This window comes from Lemur catta, chromosome 2, assembly GCF_020740605.2.
Source record: "Lemur catta isolate mLemCat1 chromosome 2, mLemCat1.pri, whole genome shotgun sequence".
Classification (NCBI taxonomy): domain Eukaryota; kingdom Metazoa; phylum Chordata; class Mammalia; order Primates; family Lemuridae; genus Lemur; species Lemur catta.
This window is the reverse complement of record NC_059129.1, coordinates 101,091,273-101,114,223: the sequence shown is the minus strand read 5'-3', so window position 1 is coordinate 101,114,223 and position 22,951 is coordinate 101,091,273. Positions and strand designations below refer to the sequence as shown.

Below are 22,951 nucleotides of genomic sequence, written 5' to 3'. Positions count from 1 at the left end.
AGACCTGGGAGTTGACTTCAGTAGTCTACAGTAGTTAAGATGCAGCCAGGAAAAATAAAACAGCTGAAAAGAGCTTATTATTAAACTGCATGGTATGATAAAGTCACCTGAGGAGAAAGTGGTAACAGTTGGCTAGTGATGCTTATAAAAGGTGAGCTCATTACTTGAGTGCCTGTTAATAGTGTAAGGCACTGTGCTATATATATAAAATTCAATCTTTGACTTAAATAAGCAGAATAGATGATATCCCTGTTTTGCAGGTGTAGTAGCTGAGGTCCCTGTTGACCCTTATCTCTTGTCCCTTCGTCATTCTTATTTATGCTCCAGTCTTGAACTGCTTGTACCTCCCAATTAAGCTGAGTTATTTCGTATCCATGCCTTTGCACACACTTCCTCCTCTGTTAAGAACAGCTTTCCTTTAGCAGCCTCATCTGGCTACCACTATTTATCCTGTAGGACTCGGGCCTTAATGTCCCCTCTTTAGAGATTTTGCTGATCCATCGACTCTAGATTTCCTTCCTGTGTACCCCAGTACACCTATTAGGATTCAATTTATTTGCTTGTCTGTGGCTTCCTTTAGTTCCTATATCTCTTCACTATGAGCTCTTAGAGGACAGGGATGTCATAATCACTCTTACTTAACACTTGACAGTATTTGGCCATAGTGGACACTTATGAATAAATGGAGTTTAGGAAAGTTAACTTGCCCAAGGTCACAGCTATTAACTGGCAAGACTGGTATTTGAATCTAGATTTTCTCCCATCCAAGTACTAACCAGGCCCGACCCTGCTTAGCTTCCGAGATCAGACGAGATTCGGCCCGTTCAGGGTAGTATGGCTGTAGACTGAATTTAGATTTTCTGACCTTCAGAGCCCACACTTTTTCTTCTGCCCTCACTGAATGTCCAGATCACTTGGGAAGCTTTGAAACTATTAAGGTTCTGTTTTAATTAGGATGAGGTGAGGTTTGGGCAGCAGTAGTTTATTCTTTTTATTTTTGGAGTCAGAGTCTCTCTCCCCCTGGGTAGAGTGCAGTGGCATCATTGTAGCTCACTGCAGCCTCAAGCTCCTGGGCTCAAGCAGTCCCCCTGCCACAGCCTTCCAAGTATCTGGGACTGCAAGTGCATGCCATGATGCCCAGCTAATTTTTCTATTTTCAGTAGCGACAGGTCTCGCTCTTGCTCAGGCTGTGCTCAAGCAGTCCTCCCACCTCAGCCTCCCAGAGTGCAGTGCTAGGATTACAGGCATGAGCCACTGCACCAGGCCAGGCAGCAGTCATTTAAAAAGCACCCCAGCAAGGGCATTTTATTGATACACAGCAAAGATTTCTCCTGGTATGCACCATGATCTCTGTCTCATTGAGAAATAACAGGCAGTAGAAAAGTAGGAGAGAAATATATAGAGCAACAATGGTTGGTAGCTTTGATAGGGGTTAAAAAAAAAAAAAACACAAACCAAAAACAGATTCTAAAATAGCAAAACAAAACAAATAACAGATCCTGACAGCAGAGAGGAAAATCAGTGACCGTTTGTCAAAGATCGAAAAATGTTTTGGAGGGGAAGCAATTTAAATGTTGGCTGAAAGTATGCCAGTCTCTATGGTTTAGCTTTTTTTTTTTTTTTTTTTTTTGAAACAGAGTCTCACTTTGTTGCCCGGGCTAGAGTGAGTGCCATGGCGTCAACCTAGCTCACAGCAACCTCAAACTCCTGGGCTTAAGTGATCCTACTGCCTCAGCCTCCCGAGTAGCTGGGACTACAGGCATGCGCCACCATGCCCGGCTAATTTTTTTTTCTTCTATATATATTTTTAGTTGTCGAGATAATTTCTTTCTATTTTTAGTAGAGACGGGGTCTCGCTCAGGCTGGTCTCGAACTCCTGACCTTGAGCGATCCACCCGCCTCGGCCTCCCAGAGGGCTAGGATTACAGGTGTGAGCCACCGTGCCCGGCCTGGTTTAGCTTTTTGAGAGGAGTGGGAGGCACTGACTATATTCAGCCAAGCCAGGTCTTTTTGCCTCTGTCTTGCATCATCCATATCTAGATCCCTGTATAATAATCATGAAAATAAGCTAGAAGTCAAGAAAAGACATATATCCATTTATGAAAGGAGTCTTTACATTTTATAAATATTGTCACTCTACACCTTTAAAGAGTAAAACCTAAGAATGCTTGACTTTTAGCTATCCTGGTAATTCCATATAATAGAAGTTTTCCTTTCCTGCTCACTTTCATAGTCATTCTTACCTCCCCCACCCCCCAAAAAATGCTAGACTATTAGATACTTTGATGTTTGTACCATATTATGCTGCTTCCAGTGTAAGCAGAGCCAGCAATTTTTGAACATCTGATAAAAAAGATGGTGTCCAAGAAAATCTTGGCACTGTTCTTTTTTTTTTTAAACAAAAATTTATTCTTAAATGTACAATGGGCTCCAAGACAACACTTCATTCTAGCTGTAGGTGGCAAAGGATGTTATGGCAGGGAATACAGATGTTTAGGAATGGAGTGAACGGTTGCCATTGATTGCCTCAGGCAGAAGGAACAGCTTTTTGCCAGACTTCTTAATTCCACCTGTGGCCAGGGGGCCCTTCCTCATGGTCTTAGCTTTTAGTTTTTCAAGTTTCTTCGGCTTCTCTTTTTGTTCCTGCTTAAAAGCCTCCTCCTCCTCCTCATCCAGCTCTTTGGCCTGCTTCTTAGGCTGTTCCAGACTTCTTAATTCCACCTGTGGCCAGGGGGCCCTTCCCCATGGTCTTAGCTTTTAGCTCCTCAAGTTTCTTCTGCTTCTCCTTTTGTTCCTGCTTAAAAGCCTCATCTTCCTCATCCAGCTGTTTGGCCTGCTTCTTAGGCTGTTTCAGGGACTTCTTGCCACCTTAGAGGCTGGACATGGTGCCTGCTGACCCTTCTCCAGGCCCTGCCACAGGAAACCAGAACTGTTGTTTACTGATTTGATTCCTTAGTTAAAGACTTAAAGCTTTCAACCGAAGTTCTATTTTTTTTTTTTTTCTTTTTTGAGACACAGTCTCACTCTGTTCCCTGGGCTAGAGTGTCATGGCATGGCGTCTTCCTAGCTCACAGCAACCTCCAACACCTGGGCTCGAGCAATCCTTCTGCCTCAGCCTCCCGAGCAGCTGGGACTACAGGCATGTGCCACCTATGCCCAACTAATTTTTTCTATATATTTTTAGTTGTCCAGAGAATTTCTTTCTATTTTTGGTAGAGACAGGGTTTTGCTCTTGCTCAAGCTGGTCTCAAACTCCTGACTTCAAGCTGTCCTCCCACCTCGGCCTCCCAGAGTGCTAGGATTACAGACGTGAGCCACCACGCCTGGCCACAAGAATCCTTTTAAATGAAATGAAGCAGGAAGTCAGAGTCGGAGGAGGAGATACAACAGTGGAAACAGGTTGGATTGATGGAATTGCTGACTTTGAAGATGGAGGAAGGGGCCATGAGCCAAGGAATGCAGGTAGCCTGTAGATGCCAAAATAGGCAAGGAAACAGATTCTCACCTAGATCCTCCAGAAGGAACACAGCCCTGCTGACACCTTGATTAGCCCAGTTAGACCTATTTTGGACTTCTGACCTCTAAAACTTTAAGATAATAAGTTTGTGTTGTTTTAAGGTACTAAGTGGTAATTTGTTACAGTAGCAATAGGAAACTAATAGCAATGGCTATGCCTCTGTCCTAAAGACATTTCCAACAGAATATGATACTTTAAACTCACTCAAGGAGAATGACAGTAGGGACTGAGTCTGAGCCTGACTCTGAGCCTAGGTTGTAAGGTCCCACAGCCTTATCTTCCTCATCAGAATCTAGCACCTTTGGCTCTCATCCGTCTCCTAGTCTGCCAAGATGTTTTGCCAATGTTGTAAAAAGAATGGTTTTTTAACATGAAAAAGTTGAGTATCTTAATAGGCAGTAAAGGGATTGTTTTTCCAAATTAAAGAGAAAATTACTAAAAGACTAAGTCACTTTGGCTATCCAAGTCAAGATTAACAATGCTAAGTGCATTTTTTTTTAAGACTGAGTGTAAGAGAAAAAACCACATCATCTTTGATAGTTTTCTTCCTATTGTGATCTGGTGCCCTTGTATGAGAGAGGGCTGACTTCTGAGACTAGACACGTGTAAAATTATGAATGCTAGGTGATGAATACCTTAGGTTATTGGCTTTTGATTAAAATTTAACTTAGAAAATATTTCATACTTTATTGTCATACCTTTGAACCACTGTAATTCCAAGCAAGGTCTTAGGCAATAGTATCTTCAATTCACTGTACACATTATGAGAAAAGTATTTTGACTTTTGCAACTTGTGATTCTAAATCTCAAAGTCTAATATATATTTAAGCATTTCTGGCAATAAATGCATAACTACACATTTTTTCTGATGTCACATGATTTTTTTTTTTCTATTTTGAGAAGAAATCTGTAGCATAACTTGAGGCAGTCATTTAAAATGAACAAGAATAATCTGTTTTTAAAACATCCACATTTATTCATGGTAGGATAGAATTTTAAAATTCAACTTAAGAAAATGTTATGAATTGTATAAAAAATAAGCATTAAACATGTAAGGAGCCAAGAACTGCTGTATGAGAAAGTTTTAAGAATGTCAAAGCTAGGGGACCAGGAGTTTGAGGCTATAATGAGCTAGGATCATGCCACTGCACTCCAGCCTGCATGACAGAACAGGACCCCATCTTGTAAAAAAAAAAAAGAAAGAAAGAAAAGAAAAGTCACAGCTTAAGGGAGCATTGCAGAAAAAGGATTATATTATTAATTCCATAGAATTGCATAGAATCTGATCAAACATTCATAAAATTAAGAAAAGTTTTATAGGTTGAAGTAGGCTACCAGTTATAAATATAGTTCTGTTTGCTTGGTTTTCTTTGGAATTAAAGTTGACTTGTTTGACTTGTCTTTAATTGATTATAAGTGATATTGGCCTCTCTGTGGAATATTCAGGATGGCTCATACATGAAGGGACCAGTATATACAAGACCTTGTCTCCTGAGTTTCTTTGACCTATTTGCCCCATCTCATTATGTTTCTGGTTACTGGTCACTCACACCTCGTCACGGTTACTCCTGTGCCAAACTCCAACTGCAAACTGACTTCACGTATACTCCATTCTCTACTGACGAAGATAAAGAAAAAATATTTTTTTTTTTTTGTTTTTTTTTTTGAGACGGAGTCTCGCTCTGTTGCCCGGGCTAAAGTGAGTGCCGTGGCGTTAGCCTAGCTCACAGCAACCTCAAACTCCTGGGCTTAAGCGATCCTACTGCCTCAGCCTCCCGAGTAACTGGGACTACAGGCATGCGCCACCATGCCCGGCTAATTTTTTCTATGTATATTTTTAGTTGGCCAGATAATTTCTTTCTATTTTTAGTAGAGACGGGGTCTCACTCTTGCTCAGGCTGGTCTCGAACTCCTGACCTCGAGCGATCTACCCGCCTTGGCCTCCCAGAGTGCTAGGATTACAGGCGTGAGCCACCACACCCGGCTGAAAAAATATTTTTAATCCAACCAAAGATTAGAGACTTTCTTGATAGAAACATTTCATGTTAGAAAGTTGAACACCAGTTTATAGGCCATAATTATAGCTTTACCTAAAAGTGAACTGGGATGAGAGTAAATCTTTCAGACTGCATAGCTTACTCCTTTCTCTTCAGTTCTGTCCAGGTTAAATGTTAAAGATATGAAAATATCTGGTCTTAGACAGATTTTAGTTGTATCAGCTCTCAAATCTGTTGAGAGCACCAGGTCCTCCCAAGGTAATTAGCTCAGGAGCCTGAAGTAATTTTCTGTTCTGTAACTGGTTTGGACCTCTTACAGGTCTTGCTGTGGCCAGTGGAAGAGGAAATGCTCCCCAGATTCCCTTCCTGTCCCACTTCTATGAAGGTTCTTTGTAAAGGCCTCAGAAAGTCTGTTAGGTTAAAACACTGAGGTCTTATGACCTAAGTTCTCAGGTAGGTGAACATAAGATAACTCACCAATGGATACTAAATTTAGATTTCAAAGCACTTTCATAAACCAGTTTTGTCCTGGAGTGTACACATTATTCTTTTCATAAACACCTTAAGTTGGTGAGGAGTCAGGGCTGGCTTGTTTTGAATAAGCTGCAAAGCATAAATATTAATAATTTCAGTTGTAGCTTCATTGAAATGCCCCAGAGAACTTTCATTTTTATAGCTTCCTAATTTAAATTCTTGGTTGTTGAATAAGTCAACAAATATAAAGATTGAATTGTTGTAGTACTTTCTTTGGCAAGTTTTGATGGCTTGTGGTTCTGATTAGTATTTGTAATAGTTTCACCAGAACTTTATTGAAAAAACACAATTTCTTATCAAGTATCATGTAGTTTTAGAGCTATCTTAAAGCTTTTTAGTGACAGTATTGCTAGGAGTTCTATATTCTATGCCAGAATCTGCAGAGAAATTTTGTTGTTTTTAATTCAATTGCCATTATTTATTACTGTTAATTCTCACACTTGCCCTGACATTACATTGTGTTTTTCTCATTCTGCATCAATCCTGGTATAGGGCTCCCTATTTCTATCCTACCAACAGAAGATGTGTTCTATATCTCATTTTTTTTGGCTGGGTTTGATCTAAGCATCTAGGGTATCTTTCCCTATCCAGGAATGGTAGAAAAGAACTAGAGGTAAACTTCAGTATTTGGTGGGGGAGGTGCTTAGGAAGGAGGGAGGTTGTATCAGAAGAGCAAAACTATTATTGAGTATGGTACTTACGTCATAAAGACTTACATTCTTTTGGAATCTCCACTAAGTTTTTATTCTTTTTTATTCTTTGGGGGATAGTGTTTAATAGTCTTTAAGAATACTAAAAAAAAAAAAAAATTTTTTTTTCTTGCTCCAGTGTGTACAGAGAGCTTTGTAGGAGTATTTAAATTATGGTCATAAATCCTAATTTTGCTGTGTTAACTGAGTGCCCTTGGGCGATTTTCTTACCCCTGTGACCCTATTGCCCATCCTAAAGATGAGCATGCTAGTATCTTCCTTAAAGTTACATGAGAATTAAATAATATGTTATGGACTTTAAATGCTACCTCATTTGTTCAGTATTAGCTGTTATTATTATTATTATCATTATCTGAGAGTTTTCTCCAGCTTTGTTCCCTAGCAAAAAAGAGATGGAGGTGCTGCTGATTTTAGTAAGTGATTAGTTTTCAAATATAAGTTACCAGATATGCATTTTCCCCCAAGCTCTCTGATTTATCATTGGGGTATGTTTAAGGAAAGGTCAAAACTCTTTTAAGAATCCTTTACTCATACCTAATGCCACAGAACTCTATACATTTAAAAGTGGTTAAAATGGTAAATTTTATGTTACATATATTTTATCACAATAATAAGAAACATGGAAACAAATAATAGGGGGCAGCTGTTTAAGTTTATATAATCTCTCCCTTCAAGTTATCCAAACAAGGGAGGAAAAGCAATTCTTTATGACCCTTTGCCAAGAATCTGTTCTTAATCTTTTATTGTGTCTTAAAGTCTATTTTATATGATAATAATATAGCCACTCCAGCTTTCTCTTTTTTTTTTTTTTTTTTTGAGACAGAGTCTCGCTCTTTTGCCCTGGCTCACAGCAACTTCAAACTCCTGGGCTTAAGCAATCCTTCTGCCTCAGCCTCCCGAGTAGCTGGGACTACAGGCATGCGCCACCATGCCCGGCTAATTTTTTTCTATATATATTTTTAGCTGTCCAAATCATTTCTTTCTATTTTTAATAGAGACAGGGTCTCGCTCTTGCTCAGGCTGGTCTCAAACTCCTGACCTCAAGCGATCCTCCTGCCTCGGCCTCCCAGAGTGCTAGGATTATAGGTGTGAGTCACCGCGCCCGGCCTATGGTTGGCTTTTAACAGTTTGACCATGATGTTTGTTAGCTGGGGATCTCTGTATGTATTTCCTACATGTGTGTTGATAAACCTGATAGTGTCCCACAAGTTTCTGAGGCTCTGTTCATTCTTCATTTTTTTCTTTCTGTTCTTCAGAATGGACAATTTTTTTTTTTTTCAAGACAGAGTCTTGCTCTGTCATCCTAGGTAGAGTGCAGTGGCGTCCTGGTGGTAGCTCACTGCAGCCTCCGACTCCTGGGCTGAAGCAATACTCTTTCCTCAGCCTCCCGAGTAGTTGGGACTACAGGTGCATGCCACAACGCCCAGCTAATTTTTGTATTAGTAGAGACGTGGTCTTGCTCTTGCTCGGGCTGATGTCAAACTCCTGGCCTCAACTGATCTCCCCCCTCAGCCTCCCAGAGTGCTAGGATTACAGGTGTGAGCCACCAAGCCTGGCCTCAGAATGGACAATTTCTTGATGTGTCTTCATGTTTGCTGATTCTTTGTCTGCCGGTTTGAATCTGCTCTTGACCCCCTTCAGTGAATTTTTCATTTTAGCTATACTTTATTTTTTTATTTTATTTTTTTTTTGAGGCAGAATCTCACTCTATTGCCCAGAGTAGAGTGTCCTGGCATCCGCCTAGCTCACAGCACCCTCAGACTCCTGGCTCAAGCGATCCTCCTGCCTCAGCTTCCCAAGTATCTGGGACTACAGGCATGTGTCACCATGCCCGGCAAATTTTTTTTTCTATATATATTTTTAGCTGTCCAAATCATTTCTTTCTATTTTTAGTAGAGACAGGGTCTCGCTCTTGCTCAGGTTGGTCAGCTATACTTTAAACTCCATAATTCCAATAAAGTCATTCTTCATAATGTCTTTTTGTTGGGATTTTCTATTCCTTGACTCACTGTTACTATACTTTCTTTTAATTCTTTAACCATGATTTCCCCTAGTTCTTTGAACATATTTACAGTAGCTGCTTCTAAATCCTTGACAGCTGAGCCTCCTCAGAGATAGCATCTGTTGACTTTTCTCCCTCCTTTATATGACTCACACTATCCTATTTCTTTGCTTATCTCATAATTTTCTGTAAAACTGAACATTTTAGGTAATATATTGTAGAGACTGTGAGTTAGATCACTTCCTGCACCTCTGCCTAGGGGAGGTCATTGTTGCTCTTTAGGGACTTACCTACATTTAGTTTGTAGTGTGAGGCTGCTGATAGCTCCCATCAATTTTTTTTTTTTTTTTTTTTAAAGCCTGGCTTCCAAGGGGTCATCACCCCTCAGTTAGTTTATCAGCTTACCTTAGTGGTCAGAAATGATTGGTGAAAGATTTTGCATAAATACCTTGAGCCAGTAAGTCTTTTCTACCTTTGCCAGTGGATCTATTTGTAGGTTGGGGAATGAATTGGAAGTTCAGTTTATAAGTTTGCCCCAGCTTTTTATAATACTTTGTGTTGTGTCAAGTCTTTTCGTTTTTTTTTTTGTTTTTTTTTTTTTTTGAGACAGAGTCTCACTCTGTCGCTGTGTTGCCCAGGGTAGAGTGCAGTGGCATCAGCCTAGTTTACAGCAACCTCAAACTTCTGAGCCCAAGAGATCTTCTCACCTTAGCCTCCCAGAGTGCTAGGATTATATGCATGAGCCACCTTGCCTGACCTGTGTCAAGTCTTCTCGTGTCCATGGCTCTCCTGTATCTATGAAAGGGTTTACATTCAGCCATGGAAGTGTAGATAACTAGGGTCCCTTCCAGGCTTTCCTGAGCAGATGCACAGCTTTGTGTAAGTACACAGCCTTTCAGACCACCAGGGAGGGATAAGTGGGAGCTTATCAAGGCCCACCATGGCTGTGTAATTCTCTGAATCTCCCTGTTAAACTTCTGCCAAGTCTGTTGGTTTGTTGCTTGCCCCTAGTATTACAACCTTGGATTGCTGCAATATTGGCCTTCCCCACTCTTTGCTACCAATATTGCTACTGTTTTCAACAATACCCCTGCATTTGGGACTTTTCTGTGTTCTACACCTAACCAGTGAGCCCCCTCCAGCAGTGATGGTGCTGGTTTTTGCAGCTTGCCCCATCCTGGTAGACACTATTGATAGAGCTGGTGGGGCATGGTACTGATGGTAGCAGCCCTAGGCTAAAAACACTACAGACTTCCACTATTCTTTCCTGAGGTTCAGTAGTTTTTCTTGAATGAACGCTTTTCAATTTTCAGTGAATGCCTTTGCCCAATTTACAGAATCCCAATATATTTGTTTTTGACATGTTTGTCTAGTTTTATCATTGAATTTTTGGCTTTGCCAAGCTTCTCTCTCCACTATTCCAGCAGTTCCCACCATTACCTTTTTACTTTATGCCTTTCTTTTAGGTTCCATATTTTGAAGAGAAAAGGTCTTGCTCATATTGTTATGTTCATTTTCCATTCACATTCTTATGCTTTTAGTGTTTATTTTGGGGTGCTCAGAAGCACTTTCTATGGAATGTTTAAATTTTAAATGTGTAAATGTTTAAAAAGCCTCTTAACCAAGTATTACCACGCCCTTTCCACATAGTAGTTGTTGAGATATTTATTAAATGTTCATTTAGTGGAGTTTTAAGCTTTATTTGTTTAATATCCACTTGGGGTCAGGTGCTGTAACCATAGTGTGATTTAAGACCATGGACTTTGAAGTTAAACATGAGCAAGAATCCCCTCTGCCTATTAGTAGACATGTGACCCTGAGCAAGTTACTTAACTCCTGTCTTTTTATTTCTTCACCCATAAAATGAAACTTCAGGGGATTAAATGAGACTTAAGGCATAGTATTTGTTCTACATTAAGTAGTCAACAAGTGATAATATGTGTGAAGTAATAATACTTCCTATTTAGTTATTGAGGTAAGTGGCAGGGTTTTTTTGTTTTTGTTTTTTGGGGTTTTTTTGTTTATTTGTTTGTTTTTAAGAGACACGATCTCTCACTCTGTAGCCCAGGCTGGAGTGCAGTGAGTGGCCGGATCATAGCTCACTGCAACCTTGAACTCTTGTGCTCAGGCAGTCCTCCCTCTTAAGCCTTCTGAGTAGCTGGAACCATGCCCAGGTAATTGAAATAATTTTTTTTAGGACAGAGTCTCACTATATTGTCAGGTTGGTCTCAAACTCCTGGCCTCAAGCAATCCTCCTGCCTTGGCCGCCCAAAGTGCTGAGATTACTGGCGTGAGCTACTATTTTAAAGATAATAAAATGCAAGAGAAGGAAAGTAGCTTGATATGATCATACTGTTAATGATGTCCAGAGGAGGACTTGGACCCAAGTCTGCTTGACTAATTTATTTCTTCCCTACTACTTCCAAGCATCTTATACTCGTGTATTTGCTTCTGTTTTTCCCCTCAACAATGCAACATGTCAGGAACTTGCACTATAAAAAGTGATAAAACAATTGTTTAAACTTGATTAAGTGTCTCTTAATATATAGCCTTAGTGAATATAACTTTGAATTTCTTAGGTGAATGTAAAAAACAGACTTTAGGCTGGGCACGGTGGCTCAGCGCCTATAATCCTAGTACTCTGGGAGGCCGAGGCGGGAGGATTGCTCTAAGTCAGGAGTTCGAGACCAGCCTGAGCAAGAACAAGACCCCATCTCTACAAAAAATAGAAAGAAATTAGCTAGACAACTAAAAATATATAGAAAAAATTAGCTGGGCATGGTGGTGCATGTCTGTAGTCCCAGCTACTCGGGAGGCTGAGGCAGAAGGATTGCTTAAGCCCAGGAGTTTGAGGTTACTGTGAGCTAGGCTGACACCACGGCACTGTAGCCTGGGCAACAGAATGAGACTCTGTCTCCAAAAAAAAAAATTAATAATTCAGAGGAGAGGGCAAGGTGTGGGAAGTATGGGGAGAAAATAGGCTACACAGAGTACCCAGAAATGAACATTAACTTATGGGAGAAAGTACCAGAATATCCTGCTTTCCAGCCCCACCTCAAACACTGATTATACATAACAATTAAAGAGGGTATGCTGGCTAGAAAATATTTTAAATTGTGCTGACCTAATTATTTGTGTATTGAAACCTTTGCTGGCAAGTTGCACCTCCTATTGGGACCTGTGTTCTTAGCCATGGTTTATTGTGAGGATTCTTAGACAGTTACTTTCTGTTGCTAATAAAAAGATTTTTATGTTAATGATGTGAGTACTGTCAAACTATTAGAACAATAATCACTCTTTGTGGGGCTTTATGAAAGGAATAAAGTAATGGCACTGCTGTCAATCTGCAAATTTAAAGCATTCATGTGTATAGTGTTTAATATCATTGTCTAGTTGCTCTTAGTATAGCTGATCACTCTGACTAGAAGAGAAAGGAGTTTATTAATATATGTATCACTCATCTTAGGGAATTAAGACTTATTAAACGTTTGTTTTCATTGTTTTTATAGTTTTGTAGGTAATACTTCATGCTTCAAAGAAACAGATCAGCTTTGTTTTATAATATAGGTGGCAAACTGTTCTTACAGGTTTATTAAGTTATTTATTTATTTATTTATTTATTTATTTATTGAGACAGGGTCTCGCTCTGTTGCCCGGGCTAGAGTGCTATGGCGTCAGCCTAACTCACAGCAACCTCCAACCCCTGGGCTCAAGCGATCCTTCTGCCTCAGCCTCCCAAGTAGCTGGGACTACAGGCATGCGCCACCATGCCTGACTAGTTTTTTCTGTATATTTTTAATTGTCCAGATAATTTCTTTTTATTTTTTTGGTAGAGACAGGGTCTCGCTCTTGCTCAGGCTGGTCTCAAACTCCTGAGCTCAAGCGATCCGCCCGCCTCGGCCTCCCAGAAGGCTAGGATTACAGGCGTGAGCCACCGTGCCTGGCCTAAGTTATTTATTGATATATATTCTTAGAGGTCTATCAAGATATTTATTGTATTTATTTGGTTCTTGAGCCTGGATGCACTTTAGACTCAATTAAAAATACTGATGTTTAGATTTTGCAGTCTAGACCGATTGAATGAAATTTTCTAGGTGGTGTCATTTGAGAGGTGTGAGTCTTAGGATTAGGCAAATTGGGAAGATATAGAACATAGTTTTGCACTTACAAAATTGTCCAAAAAAGTTCTTAGGCTATTAATAGGCAGTGTTCTTTCAGCATAAGCCTGTAGGGTTATGTAAAGGTTCATGAAGTGTTATGAATGAATTTTTTTAACAATAGAATCATTACTGCACAATTCCATTAAAGGTTGCTCTTTTTTTTTTTTTTTTTTTTTGTGAGACAGAGTCTTACTCTGTTGCCCAGACTAGAGTGCCGGGGCATCAGCCTAGCTCACAGCAACCTCACACTCCTGGACTCAAGAGATCCTTCTGCCTCAGCCTCCCAAGTAACTGGGACTACAGGCAGGCGCCACCATGCCCAGCTAATTTTTTCTATATATATTTTTAGTTGTCCAGATCATTTCTTTCTATTTTTAGTAGAAACGAGGTCTCACTCTTGCCCAGGCTGGTCTTGAACTCCTGACCTTGAGCAGTCCTCCCACCTCGGCCTCCCAGAGTGCTGGGATTACAGGCGTGAGCCACCGTGCCTGGCCTAAAGGTTGCTCATTGAAAATCTTGTGTGCACTCACAAATGAGTTGTGTTGCTAATTCATAAATAAAGAATACGAACAAAGTCGGAAAAGTATGTGGAATTATTTGGTTTATTCATTAAACTAGTCTAGATAATTTCTTCTCTACTGTTTTGGAAATTATACCATAAAGTAGACTTCCTATAAAATAATGGGGAATTGTATCACTGGAAGGCCATGTCCTTATTTTTTGAAAAAAGAAAGAAAGAAATTAAATACTTTGGCTTAGTGACAATCTACATTTCAAAGGTTCTCCAGACTAAAAGCTTATTCTTCATTTAAATGACTTCTCCCCAGCCATATTAGGAGTTCATCTAGGTTATAAACCATATCTCCAGTTAATTCATGCTGTTCCAGATTGGGTAAAATAAGTATCAAAAGTACTGAAGGGCGAGGTAATAGCTTAAGCACTTCTCAGTTTATCTTTTATCTCTAGATGTAGATATTTGGAGAAATGTAACTGTTTAATGAGAACTATAGTGAGGCATCCATTTACATCTCTTAGGATTGGTTGAATAGAGTATGGCCTATTGAGTATACTTTTGATGTTGTTGCCAGTCTCTTTTCAAATGTACACATGACGCTATCTGAAGAAATACTAGAAACACCTAGTAAACATTTTTTTAATATCTATTGCTAAGCTATATTCAGGTGATCACATTTTGAGGCTTGGTTTTCTGTTTGGCTATCAGTGATAATCAGGTAACATATAGGGTGTCTGTGAGCTGCTGACTTTAATAGGTCAGTCTGTGTAAATGTATAAGACCTTTTGGAGACCAAAAATGTGGCAGTTTCCTGTGCCTAGATTTGAAGGGAGTACTTGTTTTAGACCTTTATACTGTGGTTTCAAAAATCTGTTCTTGAGAATATAATGTCCATTTGGCTTCCTGGTGATCTTACCCTGTTTGACTAGTAATATTGTTTGTGGAAAACCGCTGGTTTCTCTTTTATATAAACAGCAGTTCGTACAAAAGTATCAGACATGTAGTCATCTGTTTTAACATTTCATCTCTTTGGAGTTTTGTTTCTGATATATTATTAGAACATATAAACAGCAACATCATAATATTGAACAATTCTCTTCAGATTTTTAGTCTTGTTCTTTTCTAGTTTTCTGAGTGTCTTAGGATCTTGTAATTGGTCCATCACTTTTTCATGAGCTAAGCATAATAAATTCTCATCTTGCAAATTAAAAGACAAGATACACAGAAGCTTGAGAATGGCCCTGAATTTCTCCTAGGGCAAGTGCAAATTTCCATCACTTCATTCTAGCTAAGTAGACTGTAAACCCCTTGTATTCTGTTTATTAAATCAACAAATTGTGAACTAATGCACTTACACATCTACATATTCACACTATATTTGGCAGGGAGTGAGACTTTCCTACAGTAAACCACTCTTTCTCATAACGGCTAAAGTCAAGTAAATAACTTCACCTAGAAATGTGAATTCTCCAAGAAGCAGAATTCATTCTGTGCTCTGATGGTTTTGTAAGTTTTGAATTTAGCTGGGCAAATTCTAAATTTTATTATGAAGGACAGCTTCAAGAATAAGAAAAAACCCTGAATGCAGTGGCTCACACCTGTAATCCCAGCACTTTGGGAGGCCAAGGCAGGAGGATTCCTTGAGGCCAGGAGTTCAAGACCAGCCTGGGGCACATAGCAAAACCCCATGTCTACAAAAAAAAAAAATTAAAAATTAGCCAGGCATAGTGGCATGCGCCTGTAGTCCCAGGAACTCAGGAGGCTAAGGCAAGAGGATCGCTCTAGGCCAGGAGTTTGAGGCTACAGTGAGCTGTGATTGTGGCCCTGCATTCCAACTTGGGCAACAAAGCGAGACCCTGTCTGTAAAAGAAAAGAAAAAAAAAAAAGAGAATAAGAAAAAGGTATTATAAAGCGGAAAAAAAGTAACTATATTGGAGCTATCTGGGTGCCCCCACCTTAACCAAGTGATCCAATAATGGGACAAACTGACATCACATGCCTTCTGATGTGATTCCCTCCGAAGGCATCAACATTCCTTCCAAAAATCCATAATATGGGACCGGTCTTGAGGAAACAAGACAACCCAAATGTAGAATATAGCTCAGAGGGCAGGATTCTGAGGAGGGAGGGGTGTCTGGAGAAGCTGGGTGAAGGGACAGAAAAAAATATATAGCTTAAATAGCTGTCCTGAACTCTTTATTGTCAATGCCTTGAATGGCAAAAAGGCAGGGGTAGACATGCAGGTATTCTAGATTGAAGGTGACTAAAGATTATAACCAGAGGCAGTGCTTGATTCTTGATTGGATTTGGTTTTTAAAAAGTTATAAAGGATACTGTAAAATTTGAGTATGGACTGTATATCATGTTAAATGTCCTATATTTGGTCCTTGTTCTGTGGTTGTATCAGAGAATAATGTCCCCCTTAGAAAATGTATCTTGAAGTACTTAGGAGTAAAGGGCTATGATGTCTTCAACTTACTCTCAAGTGGTTCAGCAAAAATAACTGTGGAGAAGATTTACAAAGCAAGTGTAAAAGAACAGTTGGTTAAAAGTGTAGGAGAGTTTACTATTTTAGAACTTTTTGCCAAATTTAAAAGTTTAATAAAAAGACATAAATAATGTCAGGAAAAAAATTATACTTACCATGCACTAATTGTTTGCTAGGTACAATTCTAACCATATTTACATGTATTACCTCCTTTAATCACCACAACAGAACATGGCCTTCTGGTATTACCAATCTAATTTATTGTAAAATAATTATCCTTTGTATGACTTCCAAAGTAGTAGAAAACAAATCATTTAGGTTAGTTTAACTTCTCAACCATCTATTTCAATATACTTTCACACTATTATCCCCACTTTATAGAGTGCAAATTGAGAAACAGATTAACTTTCCCAAGTCATATAGCTAAGTGTCATTGCTGGGATTTGAACCTACACAGAATCTGGACTTTTAACCACTATCCTAATATAGAACGTTAGAATGTCTCTCTCTACCCTCACCAATAACTGGCTATTACAGTTTAATACCTGCCTGTCTGATAAGTGAAATGGGATGTTACTGTTTTACCAAGTGCTTCTTGTATGAATGAAATTGAACATCATTGTCCACTGTTTTTTCTATGTTCTGCCTGGTTTTTTGTTGTTGTTTGTTTGTTTTATGGGGTCTCATTATGTTGCCCAGGCTGAGGTGCAGTGGTTATTTATTGGTGTTATCTTAGCACACTACAGCCTAGAGTCCCTAGACTCAAACAGTCCTCTCGCCTGAGCCTCTTGGACAGCTGGGACTACAGGCCAGAGCCACCGTGCGCCAGGCTGTCAGGTCGTTCATCTTTATCTCTCACTGGCTTCTAAGTTTCTTTACACTTTAATAAAAAAAAAATTTTTTTTTTTTTTTTTTTTGAGACGGTCTTGCTCTGTTGCCCGGGCTAGAGTGCCGTGGCATCAGCGTAGCTCACAGCAACCTCAAACTCCTGGGCTCAAGCAATCCTTCTGCCTCAGCCTCCTGAGTAGCTGGGACTACAGGCATGTGCCACCATGCCCGGCTAATTTTTTCTATATATTTTTTGTTGTCTGGCCAATTTCTTTGTATTTTTAGTAGAGACAGGGTCTCGCTCTTGCTCAGGCTGGCATTTTAATAAAATTATCCCTCTGTTTTATGTTGCAAATATTAGTGCATAACTTGTTCCTTTGTCTTTCAACCTTGTTTATGGTTTGTGGTATTTTTAACCTCATAAATTCAACTTTCTATATGCTTATTTTGTAACCTCCTTGGTATATTATTAGCTTTCATAAGGGCCAAGACTACAACTTATTCATCATTATGAATAATGAGTCCCCACCTTAACTAGCATTCTGCCCTTTTATAGATGCTCAGTAAATAATAGTTGAGTCCTCCCAAAGGTGTAGGAAAAAAAAAACTTTTAGTCTTTCTTCATTTTATAAAAGTTAAATAGCGAAAGTGAACAATCACAGAGTTTATAATCAACAGTGATGGTTCAGTAGCTTAAACAAAAAAAACCTCAGCATTTTTCACTTATTTTTCTCAAGTAAGTTGAATTAGAAGTCCTTGTAATGATCAGAAAGACGTTTTACAGGCAAACCTGTGACTCTAAATGTGTTGGGAAAATAATATTTAAGAATTTCTTAGCCAGGATTACGCCTGTAATCCTAGCACTTTGCGAGGCGGAGGTGAGAAGATGTCTTGAGACCGGCCTGGGTAACATAGTGAGACCCCCATTTCTACAAAACAAAAAAATTAGCCGGGCAGTGGTGTGTGCCTGTAGTCCCAGCTACTCCAGAGACTGAGGTGGGAGAATTGTTTGAGCCCAGGAGTTCAAGTCTGCAGTGAGCTCTGATCTCACCACTGTACTCAAACCAGGGCAACAGAGGGAGACCCTGTCTCAAACAAAAAGAATTTCTTAATGTGGCTTTATCAAAACCAAAACCCTGAAGCAGTCCTCATACAAAAAGACAAATCATAGGCAGCTAAGAAAACTAAATAAAAGAATTTTCTTAAACTTACCATGATCCTTTTTAAAATATATAATCTATCAAACTGTTAGCTAATTATAGAAGGGAAGAGACTTTCCCCCTTCCCAACCCTCTTTTTATTAGAGTGAATCAGATATAATCATGATTGTGTCAAAAGTTCAAAAGGGAAAATGGAAGGTAAAATGAGCTGAATTGGCACTCTTTTCTCAACATTGTACCTGTAAGCTTGATATGTTGTTTCAGAGATTAACTTTATAGACTTCCGTACCCAGAAGTATGAAAATTCTTAGGGAACTCTTTTCACAAGCTTGATCTTAACGTATTGAATAAAGAGAGCAGTTAATCCCTTTTGTAGAGTAATTTGAGAGGAGGGAATTCAAAATGTAAAATCTCACCTGCAGAAAACACTCAACTCTGTAAAGGCCTTTTTATCTTTAGACACTTACAAAGACTTAATATTTTAATGCGGAAGGGTGAGCTTGGTTAAAAAGCCAATGGATGAAATTAGAGAGAAATAATCCATTGCTTTCTTTCTGGGAATTATCATCCTACTCTCCAGGGGACCTAATTTTATTCCCTGTGGGGAATGAGAATACCCTCTCTGTACAACAAGCCAGCATCTTTAAATACAAGCTTGACTTTTAGTATAATAAGAGTCTTGTTAGGTGCAATTTTGCTCTTAGTCATTAATACAATGAACAAATGTGGTTACCTGGGAAAGAAAATTTAAGTGCTTTTAAACCTCATGTGAGATTTGGTTTCATGCTTGAAACCCATACACTGTTATGCCCAGTAGCATCTGTAGAAGATTCTAAGCTATAAGGTACACAACATAGAGAAGTTAATACACTTTGGAAAAAATTGACCACTACAAAATGGATTTAAGGTCCTGAATAAAAAGCTTTTCTTTTGCTGAATAACAACTATTTACCAGTGGCATTAAGCTAAACAAATGAGTGGAATTTTCTTACGAGTGAATTTTTCAAGATGATAATGTCCCTGTATACAAAGTAGGAAGCCTGTCTTTCCTTCAGGTGGCACTTAACTTTTTTTTCTGCCAGCAGTAAAACAGTTTGCAGTGCTACAAGTACAAAGACTGAATTAAGGACAAAATGCAATCAAAGAGAACATATAGTATTAATAGCATTTTTGGTGGGATATGACATTAATTGTGTTAGATTATTTCTGTCTCCTATAGACTTTGTAATATTACTCACATTTTAAAATCTATTCTTGATGCTAAATGCTAGTCCTTAACCTTTTGTTTTGTTTTGTTTTTTTGTGTTGGAGACAGAGTCTCACTCTTGCCCAGACTGGAGTGCAGTAGCCCAATTCACAGCTCATTTAGTAACCTCGAACTCCTGGGCTTAAGCCATCCTCATACCTCAGCCTCCCATGTAACTGGGACTACAGACACATGCTAACCACATCTGGCTAATTTTTTTTTAATGGTTTTTTTTTTTTTAGAGACAGGGTCTTGCTGTATTGCCCAGACGAGTCTCAAACTCCTGGCCTTGAGCAATCCTTCTCGGCCTCACAAAAGTGCTGGGATTACAGGCATGAGCCACCATGCCTGGCCAGACACTAATCATTTTTTATTGGACTTGGTAAAATAATTTTTCTTTAAGGGGGATCCAGTAGATGATATTTAATAGAAATCTTTTTTGTCATTTTAAGTTTAGAAGTTGACAGAAGTGGCAACAAGTAGCCTTTGCAATCTTATAAAGTTTCCAAAAATTTTCTTATAATCTGATGTGACTGCAGAGTACTGGGCATTATGTTTTCAGTTCTTAAACTTGCCTTCTGCCTGTAAAGCTCCAGATTTATGAGCCTGGTTACTGAGTATGACTCTTAATTTTCTACTAGTGGTAAAAGTAAAGACATTGCAACACTTTCCCTGCTCTTTCTGGTATATATATGTATATATTTTTAGAAGACCATTAAGAATGCTTTATTCATTTCTTTCATTATGCCAGATCTAATCTAGTCTTAAAACAACATATTTTGTGTTTCACTTAAAAGTAGGTATGGTCTGTTTCCCTTATGAGGACTGCTTGCTAAGATACTAGCTAAGCTGGATAGCAGTAGCAGTCAACCCCAGCCCACTTGACGTTTTTACAGTTCACTAAAATAATAGGGAAAAAATGACTTAGGTAAATAACCTCAGGCAGAATGACATCCAAAAGCATACACATAAATGTGTATTTTAAAAGTTGTATTCTAGTGTAAATAACACATTTTAACAACTAGCAAGGTTTTATTTTGTAATGTATAGGTAAAATGTTAATAACTTCATGATTTCTTAAGTTAAAGTAACCAGACTTGCTATGTTATCAATTTGACAAACCTAGATTTACATGCGTGCGCGCGCGCACACACACACTTTTTTTGAAGTTTTCTTAATGTGGTTCAATTTTGGATCAACTTTTTTTGTTTCAGACAAATCTTCCTATTTTCAAGCTGAAGGAATCTACTGTGAGAAGAAGATACAGTGACTTTGAATGGCTGAGAAGTGAATTAGAAAGGGAAAGCAAGGTAAGAATTATTTGTACAGCAACTTTAAAGCAAAACATTCCAAATTTTGATGTTTAAGACCTCTCAGGGCCGGGTGTGGTGGCTCATGCCTGTAATCCTAGCACTCTGGGAGGCCGAGGCAGGGAGGATGGCTCAAACAGGAGTTCGAGACCAGCCTGAGCAAGAGCGAGACCCCCGTCTCTACTAAAAATAGAAAGAAATTATATGGACAGCTAAAAATATGTATAGAAAAAATTAGCCGGGCATGGTGGCGCATGCCTGTAGTCCCAGCTACTCGGGAAGCTGAGGCAGAAGGATTGCTTAAGCCCAGGAGTATGAGGTTGCTGTGAGCTAGGCTGATGCCACGACACTCTAGCCTGGGCAACAGAGCGAGACTGTGTCTCAAAAAAAAAAAAAAAAAAATAAGACCTCTCAGGAGAATTATCTTGAATAAAATGGGTAAAAGAAAATATGGTTTCTTTTTTTCAAATAGTTCAATTTCATCTTATTCTATGGGGGAAGAGTCTGTAATTTTTCCTTAGAACTCTCAGTCTTACCTACTCTAATGGCCCAGTTGAGGCCTTTGCTGACTCACATTTGAATAACACTTCTTAGAACCTTCTTGCTATTACTTCCTTCCTTTCCCTCATGTTCCTATTTCATCTTCCCTTCTCCACACCCCTTGCCAAGTTTCTCTTCCTCAATACATCTCATGTCAGTGTATTTCTAATTGATTTTACTGACTCAAAATAAATTTTTTCATCATCACACATATATACATATAACAGAAGTTTCATAAAACAATAATTACCTTATTCTGTGTGATACATGCTGATATTTTTCAGATTAGCTTTTTAAATGGTAGCCATGATCCATTCATGGGATGCTACCTACAGTTTGTGTTATGTGCCTTGCTAACAATTGTCTTCTCTTAGAAAAAAATTTGGGCCGGACGCGGTGGCTCACGCCTGTAATCCTAGCACTCTGGGAGGCCAAGGCGGGAGGATCGCTCAAGGTCAGGAGTTTGAGACCAGCCTGAGCAAGAGTGAAACCCCCGTCTCTACTAAAAATAGAAAGAAATTATATGGACAGCTAAAAATACACATATAGAAAAATTAGCCAGGCATGGTGGCACATGCCTGTAGTCCCAGCCACTCAGGAGGCTGAGGCAGGATTGCTTAAGCCCAGGAATTTGAGGTTGCTGTGAGCTAGGCTGACGCCACGGCACTCGAGCCCAGGCAACAGAGCGAGACTCTGTTTCAAAAAAAAAAAAGAAAGAAAGAAAAAACATTGGCTTTGGCTTCAAAATAAATTAGAGCAACGTCTCACTCTAATGTCCCTCATTTCACCCATACTTCAGGATGACATCAGAGGCATGGAGTCATGGAAGAGTATGGCATGCTCAGTAGAAAGAAGTGGGGTGTGGTAGGAGTCCTGAGCAAAGTTAAGGCTACATTGTGCTCATTTTCTAAGTCTAAAAAGCTAGAAATGGAAGGAAAAATCGATAACCAGATACATGTGGCTGAATATGAGAGTAACATACACAAACCATAACATTCCATCAAAAGTGTAAAGGGAAAAATCTTAAAAGAATATCAAAACATAAAATACTTATGAGTGAAACTAGAAATATAAAACCCATGTAAAGAAAACTCTGAAACTTTACTGAAAGGCAAAAGACCTTAATAAAGAGAGAAATACTACGTCCCTGGTTTGTAATATTTGCTTTTGAAGATTCATTTATTCTACAAACATTTGAGAGCTCAGTCCTTGTGTTTTAGGAGTTATAGATAGAGCTGTGAACAAATTAAGGTTCCTTCTTTTATGGTACTTACGTTCTTTTAGGTAAATCCAGGGTAGTGGTGAAGAGAAGGCAGGGAAAAATGTAAAATATATAGTACATCAGATGATGATAAGCTCTTTTAAAAAAAAGGTAGGGGGCCCGGGTGCAGTGGCTCATGCCTATAGGCAGGTGGGTCGTTTGAGCTCAGGAGTTCGAGACCAGCCTGAGCAAGTGTGAGACCCTGTCTCTACTAAAAATAGAAATTAGCTGGACAGCTAAAAATATATAGAAAAAATTAGCTGGGCGTGATAGCGCATGCCTATATCCCAGCTACTCAGGAGGCTGAGGCAGAAGGATTGCTTGAACCCAGGAGTTTGAGGTTGCTCTGAGCTAGGCTGACGCTACGGCACTCTAGCCTGGGCAACAGAGTGAGACTCTGTCTCAAAAAAAAATAAATAAATAAAAAATGAGAGAAAAAAAGAAAAAGAAATTTAAAAAATAAAAAAAAGGATGGAGGGATAGGAAGTGCCAGGAGAGATACTCTCATATAAGATGCAAGGGAAGGCCTCACTCATAGGTGACATTTTAGCAGAAATGTGAAAAGAATAAGGCAGTATCTCATTACTTATTTATAAAATCATAAAATTTTAAAAGAAATCTCAGTGGGGGTCTTCAGATTTATATAAGAGCTTGCAGATTTATATAAGAGCGTTAGAATCAGAG

At 39.0% G+C, this 22,951-nt stretch overlaps 1 protein-coding gene and 1 pseudogene across 1 annotated transcript in view; one reads left to right on the top strand and one right to left on the bottom strand.

The window, feature by feature from the left end:
* SNX3 (sorting nexin 3) overlaps nucleotides 1-22,951 on the top strand; it is a 36,003-nt gene that overhangs the window by 5,433 nt on the left and 7,619 nt on the right. Inside the window, exon 2 of the mRNA XM_045544128.1 lies at nucleotides 20,371-20,466. Coding sequence (XP_045400084.1) covers nucleotides 20,371-20,466 — 96 coding nt within the window. The remainder of the gene's footprint in view (nucleotides 1-20,370; nucleotides 20,467-22,951) is intronic.
* Nucleotides 2,693-2,884, bottom strand: LOC123633492 (annotated as a pseudogene).